General features: G+C 40.1%; 3 protein-coding genes across 3 annotated transcripts in view; 2 read left to right on the forward strand and 1 right to left on the reverse strand.

Annotated features, from left to right (window-relative positions):
* The window catches only part of col25a1 (collagen type XXV alpha 1 chain), a 159,093-nt gene extending 148,749 nt beyond the window's left edge, over positions 1-10,344 (forward strand). Inside the window, exons 36-38 of the mRNA XM_085154860.1 lie at positions 4,182-4,268; positions 6,997-7,035; positions 8,100-10,344. Of these exons, the coding sequence (XP_085010986.1) occupies positions 4,182-4,268; positions 6,997-7,035; positions 8,100-8,126 (153 nt within the window). The 3' untranslated portion in view covers positions 8,127-10,344. The remainder of the gene's footprint in view (positions 1-4,181; positions 4,269-6,996; positions 7,036-8,099) is intronic.
* Positions 10,345-12,654: 2,310 nt separating this feature from the next.
* etnppl (ethanolamine-phosphate phospho-lyase) lies at positions 12,655-23,952 on the forward strand. Its single transcript, XM_085154857.1, has 13 exons — positions 12,655-12,873; positions 13,249-13,367; positions 13,542-13,701; positions 14,762-14,836; positions 15,040-15,133; positions 16,789-16,905; positions 17,220-17,302; positions 17,379-17,604; positions 18,679-18,833; positions 19,133-19,222; positions 21,167-21,297; positions 21,403-21,473; positions 21,571-23,952. The coding sequence occupies exons 1-13, from the start codon at positions 12,815-12,817 to the stop codon at positions 21,664-21,666; spliced, it is 1,476 nt and encodes a 491-aa protein (XP_085010983.1). The 5' UTR covers positions 12,655-12,814; the 3' UTR covers positions 21,667-23,952.
* Positions 23,348-25,063, reverse strand: ostc (oligosaccharyltransferase complex subunit). Its single transcript, XM_085154858.1, has 4 exons — positions 24,850-25,063; positions 24,363-24,456; positions 24,092-24,289; positions 23,348-23,939 (listed from the first exon to the last, which is right to left on the reverse strand). Exons 1-4 carry the CDS (start codon positions 24,986-24,988, stop codon positions 23,921-23,923), a joined length of 450 nt encoding a protein of 149 aa, XP_085010984.1. The 5' UTR covers positions 24,989-25,063; the 3' UTR covers positions 23,348-23,920.
* Positions 25,064-25,567: the final 504 nt, after the last annotated feature.

A 25,567-nucleotide genomic window follows, 5' to 3' on the forward strand; every position in this document is an offset into this window, starting at 1 on the left:
TCTGGAATTTCCCACCATGAGAAGCCATCACAGGAACACTTTAACTTCTCCATCTTCTTCCAGCTGTCTTTAATGGCCACCACATACCTTCATCTTACCTTAAATGAAGCATTCTCGTTTGTCACGCTGACCCTCTGCATGACCTCCTTCACATTGACACTCTCTCCAAACCATACATGAAAGCAAGTCTCACTACCATTTTGTAAACCTTCCCTTTCAATAATCTCCACCCGCTCCACTCTGCCTGTATTATCTTCTTCACCTCTCTTGTGCATTGTCCATTGCTTTCAATGGTTGACCCAAAGTATTTAAACTCATTCACAGAAGAGATGTCACTTTGCATCTCCACTCTTACACTGTAAAATCTAATTAGTTCCCAGAACTCAAAAAAATTGAGGAAACTCGTTGCCTCAAAAAAATTGAGTAAAGCTTAGCTAAAAATGACTAAATTAGGACAACTTATTTATTTTGAGTACTCTGTACAAGCTCATTTGTTCCCAGAACTCAAAAAAATTGGATCAAGTTTACGTAAGATGACCAAGTTAGGGCAACTTACTCATTTTGAATACACTGTACAGCCTTGTTAGTTCCCAGAACCCAAAAAAATTAAGGAAACTTGTTGCCTCAAAAAAACTAAGTAAAGCTTACTTAAGACGACTGTTAGGACAACTTATACATTGCAAGTCTGCAGTATTAAGAATAACTTGATATTTCTCACTGTACAGTACTAATTGTTTACTTACTGACAAACATTTCAAGTTCAACTAAATGAAAAAACAATTTGTGGTAACCTGAATATGATTAAAAATAATTAACAACACTTTTTGTAATGATGTTAAAATCAGCCCAACTTTTATTTTCAAACACAACAAAGTATAACAGCCAACATACTGGACACTGTTCTGCTGAACAACAAACAATTATATTGGCATCACTGTTATAATCTTACAATGAAACAAAGTCTCAGATGTAATTATTCTGAAAATAAGTTTAGGCCTACCACAAGTTTGTTTTGTACTTACATTATTTATATAATCAAAAGAAAATATTTGTTGTTCTGTCACAAGTGCAGTCTCTAATTTAAACAACACATTTGTTTTTCATTCCAACACATGAGCTGGAATGTTGTATTATTTTAAGGATGGCTTGTTTCCAGTCCAGGCATTACTGCCTGAATGACTGTCATGGATCGAGGTGATCCAAATGTAGGTGCAGACAAAGTCTTTAACTTTCTTTAAGTACAGTGGCAGTGGATGTGGGTTGGAGATACAATGAGCTTGAACCTGCAGGCGACCATCTTCACTGACCACACTATCTGTGACGGAGGACTCATCTCTCCTGTTGTCCTGCAAGCAAACAATCATATTTTTTGGAACATGAACTGAATTGCTTTCTTAAAACATTTTTTTCTGCATTTGGTATAAAACAGACTCAAATTTACACAATCTCAGGCTCCCTCCCCACCGGAGAGGTGACATTCAATGTCCCAATTGTCAGTCTGGATAGCCGTGACCACCACCCAACACACAATAATGTCACGAAAGCATCATTTTAAAAAGGGCTATGCAAACATGGCCAATAACTTTCATTTTAATGATGTGCAAAATGATTTGGGAACAAAACAAATTTTGCTGTTAGAAAACTTGCAGACTTCACTATTTACAGTGTAGACCCTCTAAACTAAGTTTGGGGGATGTGATCTTTCAAGAAATGCAGACAAACTGTTGTTTGTTTACTTACACAGCATGTCTTGTAGAATTAACTGGAGTCACCAGCAACAGCATAGTGCAGTCATATTTCAAGTCTAATAACAGAAGACAGGAAAAGATCAGTAAAGAAACAACTTCCCCAAACCAAAGCACAAATAAAACAATAAGTAAAACAGGCTGATCTAAAGTATGATTAAAGTTCAGCCTGATTAATATAAATGTCACTGACAGTTGCTAATATATTGGAAAACCAAAATACTTACTGATGTCTTTCTGTCCAACAGCAGGAGTGCTGGTCCCGAACCTCAAAGACAGTAAGAAGCAAGCAGAGGGAGAAAAAACAGAACATTTTTCAGAAACCGATTTGATCCTTAATGGCTGTGCAATTATTGTAACATAGAGATTGCTTATGTTGTTAAATAAAGGCTAGATTTGACATTAATAGATGCCACAGATGTTCAAAAGCTGCCACAAAGCATGAAAAAAAATGGACTTCTCCGAAAACATCTGAGCATTTTTGCAAATATGTGATGTCTTGATAAATCGAACAGATATTTGAACTTTACACAGCTACATTCTCGCCTGAAAATATCTTAAAAGTTTATTTTGTGACCCAGAAAAAGTAATAAGTTTTTTTTTAGCCTCGCTCCTCTGCCATTGCCGCGCTTACAAGTACAAAGGCTCTGATAACCGAGGCTGACAAATGCAATCCTCCTTTTCCCCAGACTACCCTTTCTGGGTCACAAAATAACCTTTTAAGATATTTTCAGCCAAGAATGTAGCTGTGTAATGCTCAAATATCTACTTAATTTATCAAAATATCACATATTTGCAAAAATGCTTCCACGTTTCCAGAGAGCTCTGTTATCCACCAGCATGATAGCTGACCGGGAGGTCAAGGCTCATAGAGTCCCCGAGCACAGCTAACTCCTGGCATATTGTTTTCACACACACACACACCCTGCAGTCTTTTGCTACTCAGGTTAAACATGATATATATAGTTAGTTAGTTAGTTATGGCTATGGATTGAAAATACCCCGCACACCCCACCCGTAATGGATGCACCTCCCGAAGAATTTTGTCTGGGCTCTTATCTAACTTTTTTATTTCAAACAATCAACAGAAAATTTCACAGACATATTTTTATGTAAGGTTTTTAAGGCTGTGGTGTTAATTTTTAAGTAACATGAGCCCAGCGGCAGCAGCAACGCTAGGCTAACGCTAACTAGCTAGCAAGGTTATAAACCTGGTGCTAAACTAAGAGAAGCCACAAAATTAGTTTGAATAAGAGTAAACATTTACTCACCAAGTCAGTGTATCAGGTAAAGATTCACACCAATGAAAACAATAATTTCTTGAGCTGACGCTTTTCCAGGTTTGCTCAACATATTCCATAACAAATGCTGGCACCATGAACATGCGGACTGATCCGAGAGGGAGGAGGACGGTAGTGACGTGGCATTTTCAAAACACATCTTTCATCCTTCTGCACTGAGAAGCAAAACTTCCAGCTTACTTAGTTTTTCTAAGTTAAGACAACTCAAATAAACTGAGTTTATCAGCGTTTTTGCATAAAAAGTACTTGTAACTTATTTAAATTGAGTTCTAATAACAAATTGATAAAAACTGAGTTCAGCCTATTTAATATTTTTAATTAAATACAATATTACATTTTACAGTGTACACCTGCTTATTTCTTACACCTATTTGTATTCTGTTTTGCTTTTACTAACTCTCATTCCTCTTCACTCCAGAGCATACTTCCACCACTACAGGCACTCTTTTACCTGCTCTCATTATAGATCACGCTCTCATCTGCAAACATCACATGAACCCTCTTTCAAAGGACAGAAAAAGCTTTTTTTGAGGCTGTTTTTGCTCTTTGCATTAGATGTCTGTGACATATCTGACTGAAAATTAATTAACTATTCATTTATTATAAATTATTTCATTTATTTCTGATTAAATCTTAAATTAGATGGAAACAATGTGCTTTAAAACACCTACACATACATACTTTTATTTTGAAAATCACCCCAAACCTTTAAGTGTTGCTGTACTTTCCCAAACCTGATATTTCTAACACAGTTGATTTGAGTATGTGAAAATATTCTGTTCTACAGGGATACAGTTTGGACTTTTTCAGTGTGTAGTAAAATTTTATTCTGTCTTTCTGGAGGACTTTTTCCCTGCTACACTTTCTCATCCTTTGTGCCCTTGACATCCCTTTGGCTATGAAGTGTTTTTTCCAATTTTTCCTACCCACCTCACTACTTCCCTTTTTATGTCTACTTCCTGCCCTAAGGAATGTTTTTAGAGTAGCCGGTATTGTTTGGTATCCCCTCCTACCTAACACTGACCATGTGTCGTTCCTCTCTGTGGGCCATAGCCTCCCTTATTTAATCCCTCCTAATAGCAGTCCTTATTGTTGACAAATGCTTCTTAACTTGACCAAACCATTGTATCCACAGGGGGAGAAGGGAAAGAAGGGCAAAAAAGGGCCTAAGGGCGAGAAAGGAGAACAGGGTGCCCCAGGATTAGATGCACCCTGCCCATTGGTATGTCCCAACTGTGAGCGGTCGCTCCAAACAAGGAAGGAAGGAGCTCCCTTTGGCTGTGCTGAGAACCAGAATACCACCAAAATAACCTAAATATTAAAGCGTATTACTTTCCTAATAATTCAACTGTTCAAATGCAGAACAACAACAACATTGGGTTGGGTTCGCAAGCTCACAGGGCAGCTCCTCCCTCTCCCTCCCCTTGTGTCTGTCGCAGTGGACTGATGCAGGGGGTAAGGGTCGTCCACCTCTCTCTCAGTAACACTCCGAGGTCATTTTTACAAACAGGGTTTCCGGGGATTTAAGGGTGAAAAGGGGGAACCAGGGCAGCCAGGTCTGGATGGGCTGGATGCCCCATGCCAATTGGTACAGTATTTCTCTTCTTCCTAAACCTCCTACCCATGCATGCCGCTCACCTTCTGTCATTACCGAAGCAAAACCATGCATGAATCGAGAGCCTGACGAGCATGAGCACATGTTATTTTCATCACAGTTACATTTTTGTCATCATTTTTATCAATTGCTAGAAAAACAACGTTCACGTGCACATACGTCACTAACATCCTGACCGCAAGCAGCCTTTTTCTTGTTTTAGGCACACCGTTAGAAACAAAATACACAAAGTAAATAAATCTGTCCCTCTAACTGAATCCTTTCATTCCTCTGAATAAAACTGCAGAAAGCATTATGCTTACTCCCTACGTCCTTCTGATTCCTTGATGAACCAGTTCCCTTTTAACCTGTTGCTAACACAGACTCCTTAACTGATGAGTTACCCGTGGGTCCCTCCTTTACTGTGTTAACTCTCCAACCCCTCTCTGCTTTTGTACCAATTGGGCCAGACCGTGACAACTCTGCTACAAATTCAGACCTACTCAATTCAAGACCTATTTGTACAGAAATTGTCTTTTTTCTTAAATATGTTTACAAAGCTTTTGTTTCTGAAACAATGTTGTGTGTTGCATGGATATTTTAACACTATGGGTGGTAATTTAAGCGCTTAAAAGTATACAAGGAGTTCATTTTAAGATGCCATAGTGCTGTGTGTGTATAGGAATGAACCAGATCGGGTAAGAAACCATTGAAAATGTCACAAAAATCATCTTTTTACATTACATCTGCATTAATTTACTTAAACCAGCTGCATTCATTTTATTTATTTTTTTTATCACACTTGCTTGATTTCCTTTATAGTGTGCCCACATCATGTTGTAAAATACAGCAGCACATATAATAATAATAAGATAAATCCTGAAAGATTTTGCTGTGTATTACATGCATGATTGAATACACTCTCTTGAGGTTGCCGTTGCATGTAATAATTTAGAATATGTTATCATAATAGCCAGTGTTGCATTTAAAAAGAAAGCAAAGAAAAGCGCTGCACAGTTCATGATTCTATTCATTTTTCCAAGCACCAGGGAAGTGCAGTAGTTTCTGTAGTGTTGCTGACTTTGATAACTCGGTTGAAGTTGTGCAACTTGCATTACCGTCTCTAAAGTAGTCACAGTTGTGTCAAATTCAGCAAAATGATTATACACCACCACAGTAGGTATTACAGTCATTTTTATATTCCCCCCATATTTAGAGGCTCAAAAGTAACTGGACAGCTGTTCGATGGAACTCTCCATCTGAGGTTTTAGAGTGATGCAGATGCAAGTGAAGGAAAACTATCAGAGAGAGCAAAAACTTGGGAGGGCATGAAGACAGAATTATTTCAAACCACATCAAAAGCACTCTCAAGGAGGCAGCTAGATGTGAAAATCTACAACAACGAGACGCTTTCATTCATGTAAATACAGAGGGTTGCAATGCAGATCAGACTCTGGCAGAACACATTTTAAATAGCCAGCACACTCCTGCAGAAAGTCTTTAGATGGATGAAACAAAGATGAACATGTACCAGAATGATTGGGAGAGAAAAGTAAAGAAACCGCTCCTGATCTGAACTATACCACGTTCACTGTCAAACACGGTGGAGGTGGCATCGTCAGTACGGCTACCAGTGGAACGGGTCACTAGTGCTGAGTGATGATGTGACTGAGGATAGTATCTGGATGAATTCTGAGGTATACTTGGCTATACTCTGAGCTCAGATTCAGCCAAATGCTGCAGCCTTACTGATGACGATGCAAATAGATGATGACCCAAAGTATATTATTCATCCTTTTTCAGAAATGGAAATGCAGCATTTGGTGCTGTCCACAGGTTCTAGACTTCAGGCTAGACTTGGATGTTTGTTGTTAGTTTGTCCAGTAACTTTAGAGCCTCTGAAAATTGGGGGCTGTTGAATTAAAGCTGAAATTTTGCTCTTCAGTCGCATATTGGCTACTTAATTTGATTTAAAACAGACTGTAGTGGTGCACAGAGGCAAAACTACACTATCCAGAAACTCGTGGACCTAATAGTATATATACACAGCACTTAGCTGCATGCAGGTTGCACATCCTTAGGGTGGAAAGAGAGAACAAGTGTAATTACATGGATGACTTGATGAAGTAGGAGAATGGGAGAGTTTCTGTTATTGTGTCACACTTTTAGATTTGTGCTCATTAACTGGATGTTCCAAAAACATCTGGATACCATTTGTAATCTTTACCTCTGGCATAAAGGCCACTTATTTATAACCTTTTGTCATTTATTTGCGGATACATTATCACATCTCAGCGAACCTGTCCGTGCTATTTCAGATCTCATTGTTTTATTTCTGCTGCTCTTCTTTAAACAGGGCCCCGATGGTTTACCAATGCCTGGGTGCTGGCAGAAGGTAAGACAAGAACATAATTGAGTAAAATCTTATTATAAACACTGAAATTATAATGATTATTTTTATTGATTTATCTATTAGTGAGAAATCTATTTTTTCCCAGTATGATACTAATATTTTGCTCGCCCAGTGTTAGTTTGTATTTATTTCGTGTGGGTTTCAGCTTCTGTTTGCATGTTATGTTTCATTTATTGTGACTCGTTAGTCGTAGCAGTGTATTGCATCTGTGTGAAAACCACAGCGTACGACTCATGAACCGATGTGAAAACACCCATCCTCACGTCGCTCTCTCTGTTGTTGTGCTTTCCTTGCAGTGATCACTCTAACCTGAAACGCATGGAGTTTGTAAATAATGCTTCTTTTACGGTATTTATAGTTTTTTAATGGGAAAACATGTCTAAAAGAAAAGAAGTTTGTGTGTACAATGCTACAAAAAGAGATAACCGTCCTCCCCCCGCAACCTCACTGTCCGACCCCGCTGCAAGTTTCATGCTCTTGGCTGCTTCTACTCACATCGCCGTGTGGAAAAAACAACAACAACAACAAAAAAAAAACACGTGCGTCCGCTCTTTCACATCCACGCCGTGGTGGAGCTCAGATCCTCGGCTGGTGGCAGAACTTGTCTCTTTAGTCTTTGCATGGCTCAGACTGGAGCGTCGCAGCCCGGCCAGATTCACGGGGGTGTGGTGAAAGGAGGCGTGGGAGGAGGTGGAAGTGGATGAGGTGGGATCTGGACTGGCTCCCTAACACCAAAACGCTAGGTGTTTCTGTGTTGCTTCGTCTCAACAACCTCACCACACTTTCATGCAGCACCATTCACTCAAAGACTAAAAGAAAAAAAAAGGACTGTACCAAGCAGAACATTGCACCCCTGCCCTCCCCACTCCTGAAAAAGCATGAGTAGTGTACTGAAACTATATTTATATGTATTGTACATACATGTCACTGTTTTGTGGTTGCGTCATGGCTTCTGCAGAAAAAACAACACTAACAAAAAAAAAGAAAAGCCTCTAGAGTTCTGAATAAGTAATTTTTTTTTTTTGCTTTCCTTTAATCTTCCCAAGGGAGTCACGCCATGGCTGGTAGCCTGAATGTCCCCCCAGAAAGTAAAGCTGTTGGTTATTGTTGCTTTATTGTGGTGATGCCTGCAGAGGGTATCAGCAGGTTTATCACTGTTGCACTCATGAGGCTCACTCGTCGTCAGTGCGGTGCCTCCAAACAGGTCTCCGGACAAGAGGGGAGGGGTATGGGGTGGGTGGGTATTGGGGGGAGGTAAACTTGGCAAGCTCGCTGCACTGACAGGGAAATGAATCAGCCTCACACGGATTTGAGTTTGGACGGGCGTGCTCGGGAACCGTCTCCCAGAGGGAACGGACTCTGCAGGAGAGCCTCCAGGAGTCTCGCGGATCTTACGCCAAGATCAGCAGGAGCGTCTCCCTCTCCTGGCGGGCAAACGCGTGGTTTACCGAGAGCGTTGACAGAACGCGATTGATCACGTTTGTTTCTTTACTATTTTTTATCTCTTTCGTTTGTTGGTTTTTCACTCCCCCTCTCTCATTTTTACACATGGTTTGTATTTTATGTATAATAGCCTTTGGTGCCTCAAGCTTTTATTCATTCCTTTATCAGAAATGTACAACTTTGTATCACATTTTGAATAACTACGATGAAGTTTGTTTTCTATTTTCTTTTGTTTCTTTGTTTTCCAGAAGGGAAAGCGTTGTAAGCTGTGGGAGGATTGAAAAGCCGCACTGTTTTTCATGTATATGTTTTTACAGGATGTTGAAACCGCATGTAGCTTCGAGCTTCACCTGAGCATACATTGAGATTGCATTCATCTTAGTTGTACAGCCACTGATCGGACTCACGGTTTTAAAGAAGCTCAGTATTTGTACAAAGCACATCCGAGCATCGTCTGCAGATATGCTGCTTTCTCATTCTGGACTTGTACGGGATATTATTTGTACAGTGTTGTCAGTTTGCTGCATGTTCACAGTTTATTACATACGGATTTCTTAAATACTGAAAACAGGCATCAGTTTGAGGAAGAGCAGAGCTTTGTTTAGTGGTCTTCAGTGAGATTTAGCCGAACACACACAGTCCCTGGTATTTCAGATGAAGGCAGATTGTGTTGAATCTAGCCCGCCACACCGCTCTCTTCCACCTCACATTGTCTTAAATATGTTGAAAAAAGTGTTACAATGCAAGAAAAGCTAAATTTGGCATTTACCGCAAACTGGTCTCCTTCCATTAGTTCACCGCAGTCTAACTGGTGGCCGGTTAACATCACATTCCTCATCAGATGGAGCAAATCAAAAAAAGTGAATGGAGCAGTAGGTTTATTTTTCACCATGGCTTATACATCCTTTCACGTTCCCTATCTTTATCTTGCCTTTTGACATAGTAGGTGCTGTGTAGGGTTTTCTTCAACATTAGAATCGTTTGCTGTAAGAGCCGATGTGAAACAAAGTAAAACAAACCTGTTGCGATGCAGCAGCAGCCGCCAGTGGATCCGAAAGGATTTCCACCCACGTGGTTTCTGTGTGACGTACAGCTCATCTCACCATTTTAAAAGAATGGATGCACATCAGTGTAGGTTCTTACGGTGCTACCTGATAAGCAGGTCAACAGCAGTTGATGCGCTCTAACAGTGGCGAGAACTACACGAGCAGTTTCTTTATTGCTGTTGGAGTTTTATGTGTGTAACAATTTCAAGGGTTTTTTTTTTGTGCATATATTTGTGTATTTTTGTCTCAGTATTTTAAGTGGTACATTATTTATTTTTCTATGATTTCTTAAATGAAGGCATTTTGGTTCTGAACAGCATTCCTTCCTGACGTGGGTTTCCGCCGTTCATACGAAGAGTTTCGGGTCACGCTAAGGCATCGCGAAGCCGCGAAGGAGCTCTGTAGTGGGGCGTCACAGATCGGTGTGTAGTCACTGTGCATTTACTTCAACTTATAGGCCTTACCATGACATACATCCGCTTTTATTAATTTTGTGTGTCAGAAAAAGCTCGTACTGAAGGCCTGAATGTTGACGGGCACAGCCAATGCAACAGTACACACATGACACAAGGTACATGACCGCCTTTTTTCTCTCTCACGCTTTCTCTTTGCATTGAATGTAGTTTGATATATGTATAGTGGATTATTAATGTACTGTGTGTGCTCATTTGGCATAAAGTGCAATTTATACTTTAGTTAATGTGTGTAACGTCAAATGCAGCTGAATTATCGCATTAAAGTGATTTCTGTAGCTACATTTGTTCGGTCATGCTACCCTTTATACCACTACCTGGGGACATTTTTTTTTAAAAAACTTTATTTACCAGAAGACAATGAAACATATGTAAACACAGACCCTCAAATTAGATCATATTTTTTTGCTTAAAGTTGCCCCTTCACTTATATTCACTTAAGTGTTACTTCCACTGTGTCGTATTTACTATGTTTTTATTCTCTGTTTTAATTTCCAACCTTTGTTACAGTATTTGTTCTCACAAGGTGCTGTATTCTTAGCATGTGCAGCTAATTTTTTTAAATAGACTTTTTTATTTGATTGATTTTGTTTGAGTTTTGTGTTTATTTGTTGAAGTTAAAGGTTTTTTTCCCCTGCTATCAGCAGAAGTGCCAAACAGGTTATTCCCGTATGGGTGTTCACAGACCTGGCGAGAAGCCTCATAATGAGTCAGCATCAAGTTTTAAGAATCTGTATTGTTGTGTTGTCGCAGAAATGCCTCATGTCAGTCATTACAACATGAGTGAGTAGGAGGAGGAGAATGGGGAAGCAGCCACAGTGCTCTTCCTCCTTGATGTTGTGAAAGACGCTGGTTTCTCATGAGGACGTGTTGATGCTCCAATGCACAGCAGCCTTGCTGACGTGATTCTGTTGCCACATAAATGCAGACTGTAGCAAAAGTTTTAAGAAAACTTCATTCTGTGACTTATTGGAGTTACGATTATAATTTTGGGGGGGTTGTGGTAAATGTTCAGTTTCTGCTCTGCATTGGTATTTCTTGTGTTTTTTTGCCCAGTTGGTTGACATTTCTTTTTAGAGCCTTGTGTTCACTCACTATATTTCACGTTGACATTACATATGACTGTACTGTTGGAGCCAAATAAACACAGTCTTTCAAATACACTAAATCGCGGACTTTCCCTTTATTTGATGTTTCCAGTTACCTGTTAAACATTTTCATCCTTTTTTTCTTTACTGCTTGACCAGTTCAGGGTTGCAGGGGGCTGTAGGTTTTCCCATATATATCCACATATGGTATATAGTCATATAGTATAAGACATGGTGTAGATCCCGGACATGTTGCCAGTCTATCACATGATTAATACAGAGTGACAGTCATTCAAATTTACATCCACGGCCACTTTAGAATCACCTATTAACCTAACATGCATGTCTATGTCAGCAGCTATTCTACCTTTGCTAACAACAAAAAAACTACAAGATATATTAAGTAGACATGGTCAAGATGACCTGCTAAGGTTGAAATGAAAAGGAAAGAAAGGTGTTTTTTAAGTGGCATGGTTGTTGGTACGAGAAAGGCTGTCTAGGTATTTGAGAGACTGCTGATCTTCTGGGATTTCCCACGCAACCATCACTAGGGTTTACAGAAAATAGTCTAAATATCAGTGGTGCAAGTTCTCTGGGTGAAAATGACTCGTTGATGCCAGACGTCAGAGGAGAACAACAGGCAACAGTAACTCAAATAATCAGTGGTTACAACTAATGTTTGCAGAAGAGCATCTCTGAATGCACAACCTGTCAAATCTTGAAGCAGATGGGGTGCAGCGGCAGAAGACCACATCTTGTGTAAGTCCTTTTAGCTACAAAAAGGAAACTGAGGCTACAATTCATACAAGCTCACCAATATTGAACAATAGAATACTGGAAAAACATCACCTGGTCAGATGAGTTTTGATTTCTTTGCTGACATTGGGATAGTTGGGCCTGAATTTGGCGTAAACAGCATGAACCATGGATCCACATAGAGCAACTGCATAAAAGTTTAATTGAAGTGGATGAACATTAAGGATACATGCGTGGTCATTTTGCAGTCTTGTTCCAAGCAAATAAACAATTTACTGGTGTCCTACCTGACTATGTTACAAACAAGCTGAACAGTGCTGACTGCTATATTGTGCATGTCCGAATTTACAACATTATCATTTAGTTCCCTCAGTAAGTTTATACAGGTACACATGCACAAGATGTTTTTAACCAGTGATTTATTCAATGATTCAGTTGTTTAAATAAATTAAACATTTGACTCATTCTCATACTGAAACTGAAACATCTATACCTGACACCTTACCTCTAGTGCATTTTAAAAAATTAGTTTGTCCATATTATTTTATGTATGCACATTCAGAATTGTCCATGAGTATTTTTTTTATCCATGTATTTGAAGGTATTATTTCTCAATTCAAAATAAGTAAAAACAGGTGTGTTGTTTTCACCCTGGTCTTTGCAGAACCGGTTCCGCCTGAGCGGCGGCTGTCAAAACGGTATGTTGTTTACAGATTTTGTGTGTGTGTGTGTGTGTGTGTGTGTTTTTAATGCTTGAAACTTTTAAACTTTTAGTGTAGGCTAGCTTGCGAAGTTTGAGCATTTTTGACCACTTACAGTTTCCATACAGCTTTGCAGCGCGAGCGCCGCGCCAGCTGCGGTACAGTAGTGCACTTGCGCGCGCGCGTGTATAAAGCGGGGCTCTGTCGGCTCGAGCAGATGTTCGTCGAGCTTCGTCCAGCTGGACTACATCAAGATGTCCGCTGAGAGATTTGAGAAAAAGGAGACGATAGACCTGAGGAAAAGATATATTGGGTGAGATAATTGCTCTCATTTTACAAAAGCACGATTCCAAATTAATGTGACAGTCGTCAAAAAGTGTAAGATACTAGAAAAAAAAATTTAAAAATTAAATTTCGAGAATATCTGTGACATTTTAGCTATTGTATATATTTGTGGGTGTTTAAATGTATCCTACTATTTGACTTTTAATATGTATATTACATACATTAATATAATACAATATACAATAACTGGAATGAGTAGTAGTTCCTTTGTGTGTCTCTTAGGAATTTCACTGTTGTGTCCATGACTCATAATCTTTTTATCACAACTTTACAACATGAAAACCTACAGCTGACCCAGCACGCTTTCTACACATGTCACTATTCTGTTTTTTCTCTGCTGCAGGCCATCTTGTAAGATTTTTTTCAGCCATGACCCAATCAAGATTGTGCGTGCCAAAGGCCAGTATATGTATGATGAGAAAGGACAGCGCTACCTGGACTGCATCAACAATGTGGCTCATGGTAAACACACACGCACTGGTATATATACACAAAGTACACTGAAAGAAAGCAGCCAGCGCTGAAGTACCACTTTTTATCCCTGTGATGATTTCACACCAAAACAGCAAAACAAGAAGTTTATTATTACATATAGACCTATAACCAGGAACTCTAATTCATTCTTCCTTTTCTCAGCGGGCCATTGCCATCCTGATGTGGTGAAGGCAGGAGCTCAGCAAATGGAACTACTCAACACTAACTCGCGCTTCCTGCACGACAACCTTGTCCTGTATGCCCAGAGGCTGCAGGCCACGCTGCCAGACAAGCTGGCTGTTTGCTACTTTGTCAACTCCGGGTACGTTTACATGTTTTCACTAAACAACAAAAGGCAGCATGATGGAAGATAAGCCAGGTGTGTTCTTTTACTTGGGTGTGGATCACTGTGGGGAGGATAGAGGAGGCAGATGATGGGAGACCTCAATTTACTTTGATGATTATGCCTGGTGTGAACATGAGCCATAAAAGTCCTGCTGTGTGCTCAAATTACAGAGAAGCTCAAAACTCTGTAAAAAAGGCTGCAGTGCAATCATACAGTCCTGTCAGCATTCAAGGAATATAGAAGCCTGTATGAGTGGAGGAATACCCCAAATGCTGAGGATCAGATTGCACGGTTTCATAACCTGCTGTTTGTCTGGATTTCTGATGTGTACGCTACATTAAGCAGACGATTGTTAGTCTGCTTAACAGCTGACTGAAAGTCGAGAAAATAAAAAGGTTCTGGGTGCCCTATTTACACCCTTTGGCCCAGTTCAGGAGAATAATTATCTGCTCCGGGGCAATAACATTGTAGATAGTAATCATATACCCTCAGACAGTATTTATTGCTACAATGGGGATATAAGCTTACCTGATATAAATCTGACATAACACAGGCATTATTAAGGTGTGTGCAGTAGTACAAAAGTACACCTGTGTCCACTGAAGACATTTATGGTTTGTCTTCCTTAGTATAGGAGTGGAGAGCTCTTTAACCCTCTCAAGGCAGGCGTTGCAGATTTGCAACAGTTAAAAACTAACAACCTGATTACCCCACATACATATTTTATCAGTTTTTTTTACTCAGAAGTACCACTGCAGGACTCTCAGGAGCCTGAGAGGGTTAAACCAGAGGCACCAAGCCTTTAAAATAACAGACAAATGGGGCAAAGACCCTTGAATTAGTAAAAATGTCTTCATGTGATTTCATAGAGAGGTAAGCAAGCCCCACTAAGTTTTTACAATTAGCCTTGCATGGTCTCGCGGTGGGAACTGAAACAGCAAACTCCCTCTGACGTTCAAGTGATATCAGTGGTTTCACCTGTGTATTTTGTGGTGACTGAGTAACTCAAAGTAACCCTTGCCTGTTTGAACTTCAGCTCCGAAGCCAACGACCTGGCTCTCCGACTAGCACGGCAATACACAGGCCACAGAGATATCATCACTTTGGAAAAGTAAGTGCTGCCATCAACCAGTCATTCTACAGAAAAAAAAACTGGCACTTAGCTGGACGAATGAATACAACAGTGATAATGAGCTGGTAAAAGTCTTACTAGTTAGTGGTTTGTAGCGCCGTGTGGTGAAAGGAGCTGGGTCTTCATGTGTCAGTGTTTTAATAGAATTTGCTGCTTTGGCCCACAGTTTTCTTTGTTTGCAGTGCGTACCATGGCCACGTCTCATCGCTCATTGACATCAGTCCATATAAGTTCCACCAGCTGTCAGATACTGAGCAGAATCAATTTGTCCATGTGGTGAGTGTTTTTTCTCTCCCCGGCTGCCTGCGTGCACACTATTAAAACACCATAACTCAACTTGCTCCGCTGGGCTTTGGCAGCCTACTGAGTGTGCACCATGCATGTGTGTGTATATGTGTAGATAAAAGAGACTCATGAGACAGAGAAATAGAATGAAAGGGGTCTTTTTCTGCAGATTCAACAAGGTGTAATGTAAGTGGCTCTGAAAGAGAGCAGCTTGCTGTCAGAGGCATAAGTTGAGGAACACAGACAGTGAGGAGAATGGCAAACAAAAAAAAAGGAGATTATTAACCAAAAATCCTACAATGGTACTTAGGGGAAAGACTAAAATCCCCACAAAGAGGTAATTTTATCTCCAGACTGTTAGATTATTGTGGTCTTTTCCTTTTTTGGAGTTTTGGAGTTTCTGTTTGGAAAATTAAAGCTCAAAAAAAAAATTTTTCTTTTAAAACAAGACATCCAGTGCGCTGTGACCTAAAATTGTGAAAGAATTTACAGTTTCTGAAACTAGAATTTGTTTCAAGAATTTCGGTTAAAAAAATAAATACATTAAACATAGTAAATAATACAAAATTATGTATTTTTCATCATTTAATAATGGATTGCATTTATATAGCGCTTTTCGGGGCCCTCAAAGCGCTGTACAATTCCACTATTCATTCACTCTCACATTCACATGCCTGGTTCTGCCGGAGGTTTCTTCCTGTTAAAAGGGAGTTTTTCCTTCCCACTGTCGCCAAAGTGCTTGCTCATAGGGGGTCATATGATTGTTGGGTTTTTCTCTGTATCTATGAAGCGCCTTGAGGCGACTTTTGTTGTGATTTGGCGCTATATAAATAAAATTGAATTGAATTGAATTGAAATTCACACACTGGTGGAGGCAAGCTACGGTTGTAGCCACAGCAGCCCTGGGGCAGACTGACAGAAGCGAGGCTGCCATATCGCACCATCGGCCCCTCTGGCCAACACCAGTAGGCGGTAGGGTAAAGTGTCTTGCCCAAGGACACAACGACCAGGACAGAGAGACCGGGGATCCGGCGACCTTCCGGTTACAGATGCGCTTCCCAACCTCCTGAGCCACGGTCGCCCCAATGAGAACTTAATGAGAACTTTAGGGATAAATTACACCTAAAGTACCACAATGAATTTAAGGGCTGTACTGTGTGCTGCTGTGGTGCATTCTGGGAATTGGGGTTTCCCTCATATTTCAGCTAAAACTCCAGATGAAAAAGAAGGAAAGGAACAAATCGCTTGGTTTAGTAGGAAATGAGTTCTCCAGCGATCTGAATAACACTGATCTCCATGTGCAGCTGACAGAGGCAATGTATAAAATGCAACACAGGAAAATAAAATACATTCATATATAGATATAGACAGTATTCCTTCACTCACATAAAGAGCTGCTTAACCAAAATTGTTGCACTTTCGAATAAATGATTTTATTTTATTAGGAAAATTATTACATAACTTTCTGTTACAGCAAACAGTGAATGTTCACTATTTTGTTAATTAGCAGTAATCCACTTTTATCTAAAAGTTTTTTAATATAATACGTAATTCAGCCACATGTAAGGTTTACTTAAAATCCATTAAGAATCCAGTTTGATTTGTGAATACCTTTGTAATATTTAACCGTTTCTTGTCTCCTGCAGGCTTCCAGTCCAGATGTGTACAGAGGGAAACACAGAGCAGACCACCCTGATCCCGCCACCGCGTATGCAGATGAAGTCAAAGATATAATAAACAAAGCTCACGAGAAAGGAGGCAAGGTACAGTTAATGAGAAGAAGCTAGCAATCCCAGGAAAAGCGTGAAAGCTGTGCATTGTTATAGAGCCAGTATTCAAATGCTATAGTGTGATTACAGGACCATGACACTAAGCAAGGACACAGCAGATGACTAAGAATGATTCTCAGCAGACTGTTAAGAGTTGTTCATTTTTGTCCACATGGACCTCCTGTAACTACCTCCTCTCTCTTGTTTTGAACAGCCAACTGTAAAGGGAAGAGCTCAGGGTCAAAGATGACACTTGTTTTCTGTTTATCCGTCTGGCTTTATCTGGATATGTTTGTTCTCTTATGCAGATTGCTGCTTTTATTGCTGAGTCACTGCAGAGCTGTGGTGGGCAGGTCATTCCCCCTGTGGGTTATTTCCAGCAAGTGGCACAGTATGTACCCAAGAAATCGCACTCCTGACAACCTGAGTCTACCTCTGCCCCCGCTGATTACTCTGTCCCTCTACAGGCACGTCCGTGAAGCGGGGGGCGTTTTTATCGCAGATGAAGTCCAAGTGGGCTTTGGGAGAGTAGGCTCCCACTTCTGGGCCTTCCAGCTTCAGGGAGAGGACTTTGTGCCTGACATTGTCACGATGGGAAAACCCATTGGCAACGGTCACCCCATGTCATGTGTGGTCACGACCAAAGAGGTGGCAGAGGCCTTCATGTCATCTGGGATGGAGTACTTCAATACAGTAAGAGCCTTGTGTAGGATCATGACCAGCTGTGCAAGTGATAATAAATAAAAGCTATTTAAAAAGTTGCATACATGTTTTAACATAAAAGCACAAAAAGATTGCATTACATGACATTTGCTTTCCCTCCCAAGTTCACCAGAATTGGTGCTGACCTGTGCTCATCTTCCGTGTTTTTGTCCAGAGCTTCCAAGCACATCCACACATCTATTCAATTCAATTCAATTCAATTTTATTTATATAGCGCCAAATCACAACAAAAGTTGCCTCAAGGCGCTTCATAGATACAGAGAAAAACCCAACAATCATATGACCCCCTATGAGCAAGCACTTTGGCGACAGTGGGAAGGAAAAACTCCCTTTTAACAGGAAGAAACCTCCGGCAGAACCAGGCTCAGGGAGGGGCGGGGCCATCTGCTGCGACCGGTTGGGATGAGAGAAGGAAGACAGGATAAAAGACATGCTGTGGAAGAGAGACAGAGATTAATAACATATATGATTCAATACAGAGAGGTCTGTTAATACATAGTGAGCGAGAAAGGTGACTGGAAAGGAAAAACTCAATGCATCATGGGAATCCCCCGGCAGCCTATGTCTATTGCAGCATAACTAAAGGAGGATTCAGGGTCACCTGGTCCAGCCCTAACTATATGCTTTAGCAAAAAGGAAAGTTTTAAGCCTAATCTTAAAAGTAGAGATAGTGTCTGTCTCCCGAATCCAAACTGGAAGCTGGTTCCACAGAAGAGGGGCCATCTGTTTTTCCCATGATGTGGAAATATGCTGCATTCAAGCCAGCCTGTTTTTCTCATTGAGTCTTGATTTGTGATTATTTCCCATGAAAAAAAAAAAAAAAACTAAGGATGTATTTTCATCAGAAAATGAGTTTCTCTTTTGTTACCAGACATACATTTAAACAAATCACTGCTCATGTGCTATCTAGACAGGTATGTGTTTAACATACTGTATGAAACCTTTATGGAGAGTAGGGTGTAGCAGATTTTCAGTTTGATGGGAAATGTGAACTTGATCTTGGTTGTAATCTTTCCTCTGTGTGTTGCTTATCTGTGGCCTCAGTTTGGTGGTAATCCAGTGTCGTGTGCCATCGGTCTGGCCGTCCTAGACGTGATTGAGAAAGAGGATCTGCAGGGCAACGCACTGCGTGTGGGGCAATACCTCACCAGTCTGCTGGAGAAGCAGAAAGAGAAGCACCTGCTGATCGGAGATATCAGGTGTGCTTACACAGCATGTGACACAGTGCAACAGCAGATAAGCTGTCCATGTACTTTAGAACTAATCCTTTAGCAGTCTTTAATAACACCACACTGTTTCTATGCTGTGTTCCTATAAATCCTGGCTAAACGTGCAACCTAGTGACTTCACAGGGAAACTTTTCAAAGCACAAAGGCATTTGCAGTGTCTTGTTTATTTCTACCACTGAGAACAGTGTTGCTCTGAAAATTATTTAGAAATAAAAACAATACATGCAAAATTAATACCTTACAAACCCTGATGGTGTCACATCCTGCAGGGGTCGTGGTCTCTTTGTAGGCGTGGAGCTCGTCAGGGACAGGCTGAAGCTCACTCCTGCCACAGCAGAGGCACAGGAAGTCATATATAGGTGAGTTTAAATGTGGAAACTCATCATCATGGTCATAATCTTTATTTATATAGCACTTTAAAACAGCCACAGCAGTGCTGTACATTGGAACTAAATAATAAAATAAGATATAAAAAAAAGTAAAACAATTCATTAGTTTGTTAATAACTAATTTAATTACAAGAGAAACTAAGTTTTACCAAAAGCCAAAGAATAAAAATGGGTTTTAAGTCGTGTTTAAGTTAAGGGGCCTCTCGAACGTCCAAGGGCAAATTATTCCATAATTTAGGAGCCACGATAGAAAAGGCCCTGTCCCCTCTGAGCTTCCTCCTAGATCAGCTGCCCCCAACCCTGGGGACATGCACCAGTACCGGGCCGTGAGAGTTGAGGCACTGGTGTGAAATTTATGGTTTTCAGTGGTGCTATTGTTATTTTCTTTATCGTTTTTATCATTAACTTGGTTTCCCTGGGTCTTTTCCCGTGTGTTATGAGCAAATCTTCTTTTTTTTGGTACTGGCACTGGTTTTATTTTGTTGTATTTATCCATGACACCTTAAAGGCCGGTCCGTGAAAATATTGTGAGACATAAACCGGTCTGTGGCGCAAAAAAGGTTGGGGACCGCTGTCCTAGATCTTAGTACTTCCAGGATCAGCTGGTCAGCTGACCTAAGAGACCAACAGGGTGTGTAGGGATGAAGAAGCTCAGAGAGGTAAGGCGGGGCAAGATCGTGAAACCATTTAAAAACAAACACAAGATATTTAAAAATGAACTCTAAAAGACACAGGCAGCCAGTGCAGTGAGGCCAGCACAGAGGTCATATTCTCTCTTTTACGAGTTCCTGTTAACAGTCGTTATGAACCAGCTGCAGACGTAAGACCAACGACTGACTGACCCCCACATAAAGTGAATTACAGTAGTCCAGGCGGGAGTACTCAGATTAAAGTATGTGAGTAATCAGCAATACCATATTATATAATCAAACAGACTGCTTATATTATTCTGTACTGAGGATGGTTTTCAGTGGTTATGCTTCTGCAGTCCAATCATACAGCATCACAACAAAACAAGACTTATGAAAGTAAGAATTAAAAATAAAGAGCGATAATAAAACCTGCATTGCTTACATGTATAAGTGACAGTAACAGTTTATTATCACCTCCTCCTCCTCCTCTGGCTCTCTCTGTATGAAAGCACTGCATATGAAACCACTGTAACAATCTGAGTTCACACAAACTGCACTGAGCTCCACGAGGACTCTTTTGTTCTTCCTGTCAGCTTGAAAGCTGCGTTTATTAATGAGACACAAGCGTGTAAGGCCTCATTAACACGCAAACTTGGCTTTCACATGAGTGGGGTTGCAATCATACATGGACATCAAATAATGCTACTCCTGTCACACGGCACCTCAAGCTGTCTGTGCGTCAGTGCATCAGCATGCGGAGAGATTGCGTGCCCGTTTTAGAGACCTATAAAGTGTACAATATTGGAGGTGTGTCAGTGGTGTGAGTTGGAAGTTTGTCAGCCAGGTTTGTGTTCTGTTTGCATCTTTTTGTTTTTGTTTTCACTCACTGATTCATCTTTGGGCAGTGGAGTGCACTGCTGCCTCACAGCAAAAAGGTTCTGGGTTCAAATCTGATGCTTAGCTGCGGCGTTTCTGTGTGGACTGTGCATCTTTTCCCTGTGCCTTGTTTGGTTTCACTCCAGCTGGTTTGGCTTCTTTCCATAGTCCAGAGACATGCTCAATAGGTTAAATAGCAATAGGTGTGCCTATGAGACTGAGGGTGTGTGGTTCTCTGTCTGTCTGGTGATCCCCCTCAAACAACCCTAAGCTGGAGAAGTGGTTAAGAAGATGTATGAATGAACAGTTCACTTGTGTTTTCACTTGATTTCTATTCTACTGCTTTAAGTGAGAATATGTGCAGTCAACAGCAACAGAGTGCTAAAAGGTTGATAACTTCTCCCAGGCTAAAGGAGCAGTACATTCTTCTCAGTGCTGACGGACCTCATCGCAACGTGCTCAAGTTCAAGCCCCCAATGTGCTTCACTACAGAAGATGCTGAGCTGGTCGTGGAGAAAATTGATGTCATTCTCACAGGTATTTCATTTTTTCCCCCTTTGTGGCTTGTGTACTACTAGAAAGGGTCAAAGTGTGTAAGTAAACTCTTAATCATACAGTGTGTTTTATTATGTTTGTTTCCAGAACTGGAGGAAGCATTGGACCTGAAGCTGAACAACACACTGACTGTAGAAAATGAAAGCAATAAAAGGAAAGTAAGTTTGACTCTTTTTTTTTTTAATGAAAGTGTTCATGATTTTGCTGTCACCGGTTTTCATTTTGACTTTATTTCTTTACAATTTTTATCTGAAGCTGCTGACTGATGAAAACGGTCTACGGCTACACAGCAAAGGAAGCCGTCAAGGGTCTCCTCAACAAACCAAACAAAACAAACGCCTCAGGACATAAAGCAGCCTGTGAACAAACACAAGAACCGACACAGGTGGCACAACTCTAGAGTTAAAGGGCCGTAATTTGATGATAAATGTTTTTATAATGATAATATACTGCATATCAATTAGATTGTCTTCTCAGGTATTTTTTTAATATAATATATAATTTAATATAATAGCATGCGTAGCATGTTTTTAGCTAGCTGCATAAAAATGTACCTTATTATGTGAGTTAGCAGTTAGCATATAAAAACCTTATACAAGAGGGTACAAGAGCCTTATTCATGATATCAGGGAATCATAAATGGATCAATCTAAACATGTAGATCTGAAAATATGCATCAGTATCTTTGTGTGCCTTTTGCATTAAAAATACGGCCTTGCAAAGGCCATTACATGTTTTTACAGAGAAGTAACTGAACTGTAAATGAATAAAATACTGTATGTAATACTTGGTTGCTATAAAAAGGGATTTCTAACCCAGGGTGTGAGCAGCCCTCACTCAGAGATACAGAAAACATGAAAGTAAAAACGCTGATGTACTGTGTATATGTCTGCAAAGTATCTTTATTTCACTGAGCCTCAAAAAAACAATGTCCCTGCTAAAAAAGTCTGCAATTACTTACCAATATCCTCATCTTCCTTAAAGGTGAAAGTAACCTCTCGTATAGAAAGTTCACTGTTGTGAAGATGGAAAATACATGTTGTTGTTCATAAAAGGAAATAGAAATACTCTCAGGCTCAGGAGTTGTCTGAAGTCCCAGGACTTCTTCCATAATGTGACAAGGATGAGATGATTACAGAGAAAGGTGCTATCTAATATAATGATCCACTGCAACATTTGAAGATATGAAAAGACAAGAAGACAAGAAAAGGACGGAGTAGTGCTACTTTGGCACATCTTCATTTCAGTGCAATTTTAATGCGGCTGGCAAGCCTACTTTCCTCTCCATAGTCACAAAGCACTGCTATTGGTGGTTTAAGTCATCTTTACTAAAGCCTTGTCCCGTTTTTCTCAATGTGAGACAGCTGTAGACCAGAATGATCATTATTTACAAGTAGGGATGATCACTCTGTTCCTTCCTCCTGGAGAAAGCGCATTACCATAGCAGTACAGGGCCAAAATATCTAAAAATATGTCTGCAGAACCGTGCAGCACATCGGCTTCTAAGGGCATAATTCCAAACCAGACAAAAATGTTTGTATTTGTTTGCTATAAATACATGAAAATACATGAATGTGCAAATGCTCAGATGTTTCTTGTATGACTGTCTTGTTACTACCTCTGTCTACTCCATTGACTGCAGATGAAAATTAACATGTATGGCTAAATCTGGAATATTTATATGACAAATTTAAGCACTCATGTTAATTAATATGCTTTGTCCCTTCTAAATATACACAAACATAAGTCCAGGAAACACCATTACCTGATGATCCTGTGATGCCATCTTCTGGAGGGAAAATGAAATGGGTCATATCTCCTGAACACTGCATATGCAAAGACGCCACATTGTTTGGCTGCTGATGTAAACTTGAGTTTAACAATCTTCTCAAAAATTCTGAGCATTATTTTTCTATTTAATCATTTACATTAAGTAGAAATCAAATCAAAGAAATTCAGAATCTGGATGAATGTGATTTTAAACAATGCCTTGTCCTATTAAACCTACTTCAACAGCACATAACAACCATGAGAAGGTGTGAAAAGGACAGTTTATTTCACCATCTTGTACAAAAATGCAACTGTGACACGTTCAAGGCTTTCAAGGGTCATAGTTTTCTATACAAAAACGTACATCTGTAATATCACTCAGGCACCTGTGTAAGTGGTTCACACAGTGCAAGTCCTAATTAGAAATTGGTGATTTTGTCCCATCAATGTTTGGCAGCTTGCTCTCCCTTCTTCCTTCTCTAGGTTCATTTCTCCTACTCCTCAGAACATGTTGGCTTTATCAACATGGCAAAATCACTAATGATGCTGTGCCTGCACGACAAGTTCAGGTGGCAGAGTGTTGAATTTAAGCTGCTAAAGACCTTCTGCTCCACCAGCTTCATAGGAGGTTAAGAGAAAGTGGGAAAGGAAGTTACAAAACAAAGACAAAACCAGTGTGTCAGTGTAGTTTGGTCTAATTTCTTGAGCAAGGTCAGTGCTTTCAGTCCTTAATGGTTGTCGATGAAGGGTTGGCTGTATCCACAATTTAACAGAACTACATGTAAGTTTTCCACATAATTAATATCCTCTTCATTTGAATTTGCTTATTGCAAGTCTAGCCCATGAGATATCCCCTGAAAAGACAAATTAGCACAAATTAGACAACAGCTACAAAGAAGTACAATCAACGACTCAGTCTCCCCTTTAGACAACTTTGTAAGCTCAGATTGGATAACAAGTATTTGACACGTGGGGGTGGATTCAATATATTCAAGCTTCGACTTACGGCAGCTTCATGCGCATGAACACTCGGGCCATGAAGAAGCTGAGGAGCACGCTGACAAATCCAATGAAAAGCAGGAGGAAGCGGTTGAGTTTGGGAATGTTGGGTGCATTGGAGCGGTCCAGGATTATAAAGCCCAGGCCTCCCATTGTGAACAGGAAGCTGGATGCTAGTCCTTCCATAATGTACTGACCGTTTACTCTGGAAAACACATCAATAGGATTCAGCTTCACATCTTTAGACTGTGTTTTAATTCCAAAAATCTTACACGCACCTGTAGGCCAAGAAGGCAACCGGTCTCTGGTGTCCATGCTCATCAGTCATTGAACCCACACTCGGTGGCTCTACAATGACGTCGTAGATGATACCTGTGCAGTGAATGGAGGAAAAAAAAGGTTTAATTCATAATTAATTAAGTTTAAGGTAAAGTCTGAGCAGTGAGAGCGCTGACTGAACAGACAGGTGATAATCACCATAAGATCAGTGATCAGCAACAACTACAGCAAGATAAAGACAAAGTAAACTACAGGTATTCAGTTAGTTTAAGGTAGGCTAGTTTGTTAGCCCTCTATTCTCTTATATTGTTTTGTGATGTATTACACGCTGGTTTACAAGCGCAACACAACCCCGCAAATCTAACAACGCAACAAAAGCACGTAACTGAGTATTGGCATTAAATATTACCCTGATAACATCAAATGCAACACAGAATTAATCGGCTAACATTCAGGCTTTTACGTTAGCTTAGCAGGACCATTTACCTCCAGTGATGAGAAAGTAGGACACAATAACGATCGCATAGACAGTCATGGCCGACGGCATGTGCAGCCATGACGGTTTCTTCAGTTTTATGTTTGGACATTCAAGCACAGCAAAAGGTATACTGTATAAAGTCTCCATGGTGTATGAAAATATTTCCAGTCACCACAGTAGAGGACCTCTCTGCCGCTGAATGCGCAGGCGCAAACACTCGGTTGACGTGTCCCGGAAGTACATTTTTTTCACCCAACTAGGCGTTAATATTTTTTAAAGTGATATTTTTTTTGTCATTTACTAGCATTAAAAACATATTGCATTTATAGTTAAATTAACCCGGTTTTATTTAAGAATCAATCAATAAAATATATATATGTTGGGTAAGGCCAATCTTTTACGGTTTCGTTTCTTAAAGAGACAGTAATCTTTTAGAGGGTTTATTTAAGTCCACAGCTTTGTCGAATGAAACCTAAACGCTCCTATGTAACCAGTTTGATTTATTTTTACTGACTGGATACACTGCACTGCATTTAAATATTTCATTATTTTCATTAGTTTATTTCATTAGTTTTAGCTTCTTCTTTTCTTTTTTATTCCAGGGCAGTTGTGGTGTGGAGCACCTACAATTTCGTTGTGCGTGTACAATGACAATAAAGGGATATATTCATCTATTCTATTCTTGTTTTTTCCCCTTCACTGTGAAAGTCAACATAGTCATGCTTT

Source organism: Neolamprologus multifasciatus, chromosome 3 (genome assembly GCF_963576455.1).
Source record: "Neolamprologus multifasciatus chromosome 3, fNeoMul1.2, whole genome shotgun sequence".
Lineage (NCBI taxonomy): Eukaryota > Metazoa > Chordata > Actinopteri > Cichliformes > Cichlidae > Neolamprologus > Neolamprologus multifasciatus.